General features: G+C 47.0%; 1 protein-coding gene across 1 annotated transcript in view; it reads right to left on the bottom strand.

Annotated features, from left to right (window-relative positions):
• Positions 1-548: 548 nt before the first annotated feature.
• The window catches only part of MYO18B (myosin XVIIIB), a 228518-nt gene continuing 217994 nt past the window's right edge, over positions 549-11072 (bottom strand). The window contains exon 42 of the mRNA XM_006904961.1: positions 549-1785. Within this exon, the coding sequence (XP_006905023.1) occupies positions 549-1785 (1237 nt within the window). The remainder of the gene's footprint in view (positions 1786-11072) is intronic.

Here is an 11072-nt window from a genome sequence, read left to right as displayed (position 1 = left end):
GCTGTGTTGCTGGGACCGCTGTATTTATCCCCTCTTTCCTCTCCCTTGGTCCTCTGTTCCTCTCTAGAAAGTTACACTTGATCTGAGCCAAAAGGCTGAGAAGTGATCTCTCTGGATATTTAACGCAAGAGTTAGACTCTACTTCTTAAGGCCCTTTGTACCCAGGCCTGACCCAACTACCACAGATCTCCATCACTTTGTGGACAGGATGCCATCACAGCTCCACCAGCTCCAGGAGGGATGGAGCACTAGAAAGAAAAGTTGTTGTTGGTGGTGGGGGGGGGTCAAAGTTCAGCACCTTCTTTAGCATTGTCCCCCAGGACCCTCTTGCTTTCCAATGTGTCTGCATTTTCAAGTGCAAAGAAATAGATGGCACCTAGCAGATAAGCTAAAGCCTCTCAAAAGCCTCATCTCTAGAAAAATAAGTCAGAGCATTAAAAGCGGTAGGAGCAACTGGTTTTATCTAGGCTGCCAGGCCCAGGTGGATGATCTCGTTTTATTCCCCCCAAACGATCCCAGCCTGTTACTTTTACCTGAGCTGGTGGTTCCTATTTCTGGAGATATTTCTTCATTATGCTCTCCACATCCTCATCTTTCCTCCCTGCCCCAGGTTCTCCGTTGTCCGGGGTCGTTCGCTCACCGCCATCACCCTCCATCCGTGGGATTCTTGGTCGACTCTTGATGCTGTCAGCGCTTTTGAAGGACACGACGGAGCTAGAGGAGGAGGACGAGTCAGAGAGGTGAGCAGGGTCCTCCTTGGCTTCCGGGCTCTTTTTCAAAATGGTCTTGATCCCTGAGAGAAAGGTCTGGTCGGCCTCTTCTGTCTCAAAGTGGACGCTTGAATGTTGTGAACGGTCTTGCCCATCTTTGGCCGCTCTGGCCAAGGACATAGACATCTCAGGCTTCCGGATGGCCGGGAGGAAGTCATCGAAATCCACTTTGGTCTGGCGTTCATAGTTGAGGCTTGGGAGCTTCCAGCTGAATGGGTCGCTGCCCCGAGGTTCCCCCATTAGGTGGGTGAACTGGCGGTTCTGGAAGACCAGTGGCTCCTTCCCGAGGTCTGGACAGTCTGCATCATCCAGTGATGACTCCAGACAGCGCCTCCGAGGACATAGTGTGGGCGACAGCAGTGTGCCTCTGGGTATGGTGGGGGAGCTCAGTTTTCTCCCCGAGTCTGGCCCTGATTCTAAGAGGGATTCGCAGGAACTGAACCGTGTCTTCAGCTTCTTGGGGAGCAGTGGGGTGCCCTCCATGCTCTCAGAAGGGATGCATTTCAGGCTGGTGGACCGCAGGAGACCGGCGGATGCCCCAGCGGTGTCCTCCGTTTCCAGGGATGACTTTGCCCCGCACCTCAGTGAGAGGTGTCCCTCGTCACTGCCTGTCCTGGTCCTCCTCAGTGTGGAGGCCCCGGTGGTCTGGTAGATGGGGAGGCTGGGCCAGTCCTCCAGGCCCAGAGCTGGCCCCTGGCCTCTCTGTGCCCTCTTCCTCCGGAGCCCTTCCACGAACTCTGACAGGGCCGCCGAAGGACTCGGCAGCTTTTCCCTAAATACGGGGCATGTGTCTGTCCTCTGAGAAGATGGGGAAGAAGACAGAGCTCCTAATCTCTCCGTGGGCTTTCTCTGGACGTCACACTCCTTGCCATCTCCCAAGTGGCAGTACTTTTGCCGGTGGAGGGAGAGGGGAGAAAGGGACTTATCCCCTGTGGTCTTGCTAGGGATGTCCCGGGCTCTGCTCAGTGCCAAAGCCCGTTGAGTCCTTTCGGCATCACCAGCCTCCTCGTTCATCCTGTGCCAAGAAGAAAGATGCAATTGGTAGAAATTGTGCAATTCATACAATTTGTGCAATTGGCGTGAGAGCCTCTAAGCACAGGCACTAATATTATTTTTCTTTGGAAATGCCATCCCTATTGCATTCTCAAATGAAACGTATGATTTAATGCCCAAATTCGAGCCATGTAAATGATTTCTTGTTGCTTTCTCAAATGCAATTTCTGTTTATAATTAAACCCAGCTAAGTACGTTTGAGTAGATTAAAACAGCGGCTAGGACGAATGACTTAGATTTATGAGGCATCATATCAGACATGACGGGAACTATCACCCCAGAGCCTACTGTGAAATAAGTCATTTGCTTCTTGAAGGCTGGAGGGAGACCCACAGGAGGTTAGTTATTTATTTAGGGCCAGGCCCAGAAGACAGTTCCACCAGCAGGGCTTCTGAGACTCAATGACCCAAATATGCGTCTCAGTGGAATGCTCTAAGACACCCGATTGTTTCATGGGTGGGGGTGGAGGTAAAAATGTTCCCCCTAAAAGGGAAAGATTTACATGATATTCACATGCAATGAAGACTGTACACAAGAGGACAGACGGTTTCTATTCTGGGACTACACCAGGCTTGGCTTCCATGCAGAGTCATTTTGCAACAGCTGAGCCAAAAACACTTCTGAAAAGAAGGAGCCTGGCAGTGGGGTGAAATTATAGACTGTCAAATAAAGGGTGCCCTTAAAGGAGAGAGACTGGAATCCATCGACTGTTTCTTTAATAAATAAAACCTGTTTGTCCTTCCGCTAAGACGAATGACCCCGTTCCTGCCCACCAGCAGAATTACAATCTATAAAAAAAGCAAAAGGGGTGCCGAATGTCAATTTGGACACGGAGGCAAAGCCAGGCGCTGACTAAGGCTGGGAGCCACATGTATGCAGGTTTCCAGTCATTATTCCCCTCTCTGCAGTGTTGCTCCAACTATACCAGGAGTCAGCCCTCCACACAGAAAAGAATGGTTGGGATTCTGCTGCAAGACTTTGAGGAAGGTTTCTTGCTCACCACAGTTCGATATCACCATTCCCACCCCTGATCACACAGGACAGGACAATGGCCCCAAGGGCTCTCTAGTCTGGGAAGGAAATTAAGCCTATGGCCCCCAGAGGTGATGCCTAGAGGGGAGAGGAGGGTACAAATAGGGTAGGGGATCAAGGTCTTTTCTAGGGACACAGATAGGGACTGAGACACTACCTTCCTAAGCTCCCAGGGCCAGGCTTCAACTATCCCATAATATGCCTCTCTCTTCTGGGGCTGGCAGGAGCCTCCCCAGACCTGGGACTGTGGGAGGTTGCCATGGCAATGACACTTTCCGCTAAAGGGTTCCACAAGTGACAGGCACAGGGCTGGGTGTGCTCACTTGCCTCTTCTTATTCCTGAGGTCAGCTAAGTTAACGTCACGGTGTGGGGATGGTGGGGAGACACAGGGTTAGGGTGGTGGTGTAGATGAGCCACCCCCATCACCCACTCTCCTCATCGCCCTCAGTCCTTCACTTGTATGGTCAGGCTCTCTACTCCCTCCCCGACTTCCTGCCTCCAACTGTCTTCTTGCTTACTCTGTTCCAGCCACACCTGCCCCCACCCCCACCCCCACCCCAGCCACATCCTTTCTGCTTCTGGGTTTTGCATTTGCTGTTCCCTGAGTCTGAGCACCCCTTCCGCCTTTTCCCACACCAGTCATGATGCCATCCTCATGGGGAAGCCATAGGAATAAACGAAAAGCCTTGGTCACAGTGTCTGGCACCTGGCTTCTCAAACAATGATGAATAGTAATGACGAATAATGAACAAATCAAATATTAATGGCTATTAATCATTGATAATTAACAATTAATGGTAATTATTATTACTGCTAAAACTTTCTGAACCTCTTGAGCCTCACCCAGCTCAATGAAAGCCTCAGTTGAAGTTCTAAGACGGTTGGACAGAGAATGAATGGGCAGGTGAGCTTGCATCTCATCATTCCTAAGAAGGGCTGGCCCCGCTGTGCTAAAGCAAAAGGCACACAATTTGTCCAGAGCAGCCGCCTCCTTTCCTGTTTCTTGGCTGCCACCTTCCATCTCCATCACAGCTGGACACGAACGGGGACGGGAGCCGGAGAGCTCCTTTATGATCACCTGGAAGTACGTTTGTCAACATCATTGCTTTGGAATCACTCCCCTAACACATGGCAAGACGGCATTCTCGCTCCTTTCTTTTATTTTCCTTTTTCTTTTCTTTTCTTTTTTAATAAACAGCTTGGAGCTGCCAGGGCAGTGGGCTGCTGCAGAGCTGACAGAAGTCATTTCCATCCTGTCTCGGTGCTGAAGGGAGCCAGGGGTGATGAATGTGTCTTGGGTGCTCAGTCTCATTTATGTGGCCATGGCGGCATTGAGGGTTCCTGTCACGGAATCCCCTGAGACTGTGCCATTCTGCTCACCCCAGCTCCCACCTCCAGTGCTGGTGGTGGATGCCAAGAAAGCATGAGGAAAGGGAGGGAAGAGAAGTTGGAGGAGGAAGAGGAAGAGGAGGAGCAGGAGGAGGAGGAGGAGGAGGAAGAGGAGGAAGAGGAGGAGAAAGAACAAAAGGACAAGACGAGAGGAGGTTGAGGTGTCACAGAGCTCCAGCCCACGCTGTCAAGATCTTGCCGACACCCATTTCTGCACCCTCTGAGTTGGCGCACGGGAGACGCTCAGTAGATGCTGTGGAACTGATTCAAGTCTACCTGGGAAATCAAGTCAGCGAGGAAGAGAAAGTAGATACGATGAGAAAAGAAGAGAGGGGCAAAGAGAAGTGGGAAGAAGAGGAAGCAGGACACACAGAGAGAAGGTGAAGAGAGAATGGATAGAGGGAGAAGAAAGTGAAAGACCCCAGTGGTGATGGAGGCAAAAGAAGAGGAAAAGGGAAGGGCGAGGGCAGGCGGACGGCAGGGAGGGCTGCAGGATGACAGCTGAGCATTTGCCCTTCTCACCTTCCACCAAAAGGTGCGACAGGCTGGGGGCATAAGCCATCAGCAGCCCAGGAATGGAGGCTGGAGGTCTCGGTCAGTGACTGCTGGTGTCCAGGACAGAGGGCACATGCTTGCGGAGCCCAGGCCATCGGGATCTCCAGCTCTGCCTTTCCCGAGGGCCAGCAGGAGCAGCACCTTCCACAAGGTGTGTGAGCCCAAATGTCCCAGCACAGCTGCCCGATGGTGATCACTGAGCTCTACCAAGGGATCCAAGGGCCTGATGTCTTGGGGATGGGGTGGGCTGGGTCTCATGTTTTGAGAGTTGCCTGATACCTCTAGAGCCTCAGCTGGTGGGCTCGAAATGTAAACATGAGCCAAGCAGAGTAGCTTTCTGGCGGGGCTGGAGAGGAGAGGGTGTGGGGTAGAGTGATGAGGGAGGGAAGGAAAGGGGAATGCGAGGGGGAAGAAGGGAAATAACAGGAAGGCTTGGCTGAGTGCTACCTCTTGGCTTTACCATTCAGAAATCCACCCACGTCTCTGCGACTTCTTTTTCTATTTCACGTCTGCATTAGCACTCAAAGTAAGAAGTTCCTTGCACCGACGCCTTTCTGTGTGGAGACTACAGAATTTATTCCGAATTCAGACACCTTCTTGTAGACTTCAGCGTAACGGTCCGAGTTCTGCTGTCTGAGGCCAGCACATCCTTCCTTCTTCCATCCCAGTTTTGGACATTTTAAACACATCCTGCTGTCTTCATCCAGGGGCCTGGGAAGACTCATTTTTTTTTTTCAGCCGTCTTCACTAGATGGCTTAGCTCAGATTGAAAACTCTCCTCCATCAGCATCATGTGATGGATGGCTGGTAGATAATCAAGATGTCACCATGCCTGCCTCCCACAGCCTTGGCCAAGGGGAGAGATGATGGATAGAAAACTCTCCAAGTTCCTGGGAGACAAGTGTGAATAAATGCCAGGCAGGACACTGTGGTTCCTTAAGGAGAGACTCCAGGAACATCTTGGGAACTTCTGCTGCTTGTCCCTAATCTATCTGCGAAGTCTTCTAGCATATCTGCCATAATAAGGAGCCAGTGGGCATCCAGTCGTAATGGTGCTGGGTTGGTTCGTAATTGAGTGGAGCGGGTAGCCAGTGGTTGCCACAACAGTTACCCCTGGCTGAGCAGCTGCTGTATGCCGGGCACCGTGCTGATGCCACAGATACAAGGGGGAACAAGCTGATGGGTCTCCCGCCCTCATAGAACAGACCTCCACATTTACTTATAATCTTTATGGCAACCCTGGAGGTAGGGATCGTGATCTTGAGGCACAGTGAGGTGGGTGACCTCCACGAGCACACACAGATGGAGGTGACAAAGGCGGGTTCCAACTCCCAGTAGGCTGACCCCACAGCCAGTAGCGCCAGTCTCTGTACACTTTCTCTGAGACCTGTGATGTGAGTCGAGGTTAACAGTATTTCCTGTGTCACCTTGTCCAGATAACATTTGTCACTTGGAGCCTAGTCTGCTTCTGCCACCGACTAGCCATATGGCTTTGGGACAGTTCCCTAACTTCTCTTAGCCTCAGTTTCCTTAGCTGTAAGGTAGGGGAAACTTATCTTGCAATGTTGTGGAGATCTGAACTTTAGGAGGGCAGAGAATCCATACTTGGTGCCTAGAACAGTGTCCTGGCACATAGCAGGTGCTCAATAAACATTTGTTGAATGAATGAGTAAAGTGCCAGTTTCCTGGCACACAGTAGGTTCTCAGTTAAATATGTGTTGAATGAATGAGTGAAGTTCTGATGTCTGCCACATAGTAGGTATCTAATAAATGTTTATTAAGTGAATTGATGAGCAAAAGAATATATATAAAAATGCTCTAAGTATTGGTGAACACCCAGAAATATTTGAATTTCCACTCTTTCTAACTTGCAAGGCGAAGAGAACAAGTTTTAAAAGCATACAGTTCTGGATTCAAATCTGTCTCTGCCCCTTCCTAGCCAGGTATCTGGTGGAGCCTGAACTTGCTCAGCTGTAAGAATGGGAATGATAATGCTGATCTCACAGCATCGCCCAGTTTACCTCTGCCTGCCCCCAGCATTTCCCATGAGGCAAAGTCTTGTGCAGTTAAACCTGCAGATAGTACTTATTCATTTCAAAACATTAACTACTAAGAAATATATGTTTAAAAATCTTAATGCTTGTTTGATTGTTTTTCTTTAACAGCTCCTTCCAGCAGGGCTAGAGAAGGCCTGGAATGTTCAAGAATGAGCTATTCCGATGTATGATCCTGCTCTGAGTAGAACAGGAAAAAGATGTAGTTATCAAAGTGGTTGGTTCAGCCTCCAAACGAGCCAGCTGCTGAGATACATGTCTCCTGCTTGGGCCACACCCTCTCCCCTGCCAGGCTGTCCCATGAATGTGCCTACTTCATTCTATCTCTAGTGCCCATCGCAGTAGTAGATGTTCCATGAAGATTGAGTGAAGAATGAAAAACTCAACTTTATATGCACGTATTTTGTATATACCATCTCACCAGGATCATCTCACCAGACTCATCACCCCATCCAGAAGATGAAGAAACTGAGGCTAACTGGTGAGAAACCATTTACTCAAGGTCACATTGCTAAGTGGCAGAGCCTGGATTTGAACCCTGGTTGGACAGAACTTGAAGCTTGTGCTTTTTCCTTCCAGGACATCACACGCCCTCCAGGTTGAGCAAGCAGAGTAGAAACCTCAACCAGCTGAACTCACATCTACCTATGTACATGTTCCAAAATCCGCTGAGACATAATGAACAAAACGTGTGAGGTCCAATGCAAGGAGATGCTGGCTTCACTGCATTAGACATAATCACACAGCAAAACACGTAATTTCCAAGTCTGAGAGCCTGGGTAGAGCTGGGGCCAACTGTAGCTACGGGAAACTCGAAGTGGATTTAATGACACCATGAATCACCTCCAAAGGTGTCCTGTCATCCCCATTCTTCATCCACACCCTGAAATTGAAGAGGAAATTAAAAATGTATTGATCTTCTTTAATACTGGCGAGATCTGAGATGGGAAACCAAATGTCCTTTCAAGATGGCCTGAAGGTTTTGTAACCACGTCCAAAAAACAATTAATAGTGTGTAATAAAAGTTGACACAGTGCCCAAAACTGCGTGTGACGTGGTAGGGAACGTGAGATATTTATTAAGCCCCTCGAGTGTGCAGGTGAATTCTGCATCATAGTATCTGCCGTACATTATGCCTTTAGGCTTTGCAAATATTACTCAATTTTACTTCACAACAGTCCTCGAAAGTGGATACTATTGTAATCTTTCCATTTCACAAAGAAGGCTCAGAAAGGTCAGTAATTTGTCAAAAGATAAATGGGAGAACATGGATTTAAACCAAGGAGTCCACCCCTGAGATGTGTGCTTCCTAACTGCTCTGCTCTACTGCCCCTTCTTGCCCCATTTTACAGATGAGGAAATTGAGGCTCAGAGAGGTGAGCTGGCCTCTCTGCTGAGGAAACAGCGGATCACTGCATTAGACATAATCACACAGCAAAACACGTTAATTTCCAAGGCTTGCTGAGGAAACAGCGGGGCCGAGGCTTTCGTACCAACGTTAAGCTGAGCTCCTATCAGGAAGACGGGCCGCCTTCTCTTCCTGGAGAGCACACTGTAGGTGGAGAGACCGGATCAATCTATGAGGAAGAATCAGCAGTGCAGGAAGTTATAGGTACACTGTGCACTATGGACTCTAAGCATAGCAGGACGTTGTCAAGGGAGAGAGCAGGTGCCGGAAGCTGCACATGTAGCCTTTCTGGAGGAGGTGGAGTTGAGTCAGGCTTTTGGAAGAGGGGTTGAAAAAAGCATAACAAACAGGAGAAGATCCCTCCTGCAAGTTAGTAGCTTATTCAAGCTGGAAAATCCTTTACAAGCAAGGGCTGATATCTAAATTTCATGGCCAGAGAAACCAAGACTTAGCAAGGCCATCCAGCTGGAAGAGAAGACTCAAAGCGAGGAGGCAGCCATGGGATGGGACAACCAAGGAAGCAGGTGTGACTGCAGAGGAGGTGGCGAAATGAACAGCAGATGGTCCCTAAGCCTGGTTACTCCTGGCCTGAAGGTGTGGAGCCTTGAGTCAAGAAACAGACTCTCTAAATATCCTATATTCCTTATCACATAGAGACGAGATCAGATAAGATATATTCAATGAGACGAGACAACTCTCAAGCTTTGTTTGCTGTTCTTGCTAACCTTAAGTGGGTGCTGAGTCGTTTGACACTTTTTAAAAACAACCCGGTGAACTTCACTCTGTGGACACCAGCCTGTTTATCTTCCGTGGGTCAGCAGAATTTGTCTTGGCCTCATCTACATATTCTTACCGACTACCAGGTACTAGGACCAGTAGTTTTTGAACAGAGTTGCCCATCAGGATCACACCTGGAACTCTATTAAAAATCTATTTTAGACCAAGTGCTGTAGGAGTACAAAATAAAAAAAATAAGAGATTGTAAGTTGACAAAGTCCCTGCAATGTGTGAGGTGAACCGAGGGTTGCCTCGCCTAAAAAATAAATCTATTTTCATAGGGAGAAGTAAGGGAACATTCTATTTTAAAAGAGACTGAAGACTAATGTAAGATGTTAATAACAGAGAAAACTGTGGGTAGGATGTATATGATCACTGTCTGTACTTGCTGCTCAATTTTTCTGTAAGTCTAAAACTTCTCTAAAAAATAAAGTCTAGTATCTTTTTCTAAAAGAGAGAAACACAAAAAACAAACAAATGCAATGTGTATTCTTAATAGGATCCTTCTTTGAAAAAATGCAAAGATACAAGACAATTTTTAAGACAATTGGTATAATGTAAGGGTTGGGATCTTGGTCAATATTATGGATTTGTTCATTTTCATAGGTGTGATGATGGTGCAATTGTTAAGAAAGACCTTCTTAACAGGAAATTATTTGAAGAGTATTGTCATGATGTTTTCAAGTTACTTTCTCATTGTTCAGCATAAAAATGTGTTTAGATATAGAAAGAAGTAGGGAAGGAGGGAAAGATAGAAATAGAGTCAATATGAAAAACCACTAGTCATTGTCAAATTAAGGTGGAGGCTAATAAGTTGAAGGTGCCCAAACACCTTGACATTAAAAAGAAGAAAAGAGGCAGAGAGAAGAGAGGGGGGAAGGAAGTGATATATTACAGATAATTCTGAGGAACCATTGCTCTATATTAAAAAAAAAGTAAACACTTTTATTCACCCTTCAATGTTCAGCCCAACTATAGCCTACTAGATAGAGTACAAAGCCTTCACTTACCTCTCAGGCTGGGCTAGGGGTCTCCTCTGCCCACCGCCCCTTTGCTTCCCCATCACTCTGTACTAGAACTGCTTGTTTACTTTTTTGCATCTCCCGACAAGACTGTTAGTTCTGAACTAGATTGTATTTTTCTTTCATGAACACCCAAGATCAAGAAGAATACTTCAAGGAAAGTTCATGGATATGAAATAAAAGAAGAGAGGAATGGAAAGATGAGGGACTTTGGAAAGATGTAGAAAGAAAGAACAAAGGCTCCATCTGCCTCATCTGGCTGGTTAATTTAGACCACAGTAGCCTTACTTATCAGTCAGCCGACGCCTCTTCTCTGGGCTTAAAAACAGTAGATGCAAAACCAAATTCCAGTGTACAGTCTAAAGTGAATTCTTCACATGTCCAAACTCAAGCCAAGAGCATGGTTTTATTTCTACAGGATTTTATAAACTTCTAGAATATCAGAATTGAGAGGGAGCTGGAACCTCATATGATTCAAACCCCTTGTTCTACACCTGGAAAACCAGACACAGGAAGCGAACTTCCCAGGTCATATTCTCATGGGACAGTGAAAGTACTAGCCCTAAAACTCAGCTTTTTTACCCTATGATACAATTTCCATAATGTTTTGAAAGAATAAACTGGGTATGTAATTAAAATTTCTAATTGGATTGGAGATTCAACTTGGATTTAATATATGTTGAATACATTTTCAACACATTTCTGCATTTTCCACATACAGACATTGCCTCACTGAATGTGATGTAATAGCTATAGCCACATAAAATCTCAGACTTATTCACGAAAGCACCCAGTTCCTCAAGAAAATGCAGTTTTAAATAAATGGAAATAATCCATCCACCTATCCTTTACAGCCAGTATTGAGTCCCCTGATGCTGAATGCTGTCAATACATAGATGAATAACCCTTGTAATCTAGAAGCTTAGAGTCTAGAGGGGACGTAGACTCACCAAGTTATGACTGAAAGGAAATACAGGTGAATGTTCATGTCCTCTTGGGTATAGAAACTAA

This window comes from Pteropus alecto, unplaced genomic scaffold, assembly GCF_000325575.1.
Source record: "Pteropus alecto unplaced genomic scaffold, ASM32557v1 scaffold190, whole genome shotgun sequence".
NCBI classification, from domain to species: Eukaryota; Metazoa; Chordata; class Mammalia; order Chiroptera; family Pteropodidae; genus Pteropus; species Pteropus alecto.
Note: the sequence above shows the minus strand (reverse complement) of the source record. Positions and strands in the feature narration are given on the sequence as shown.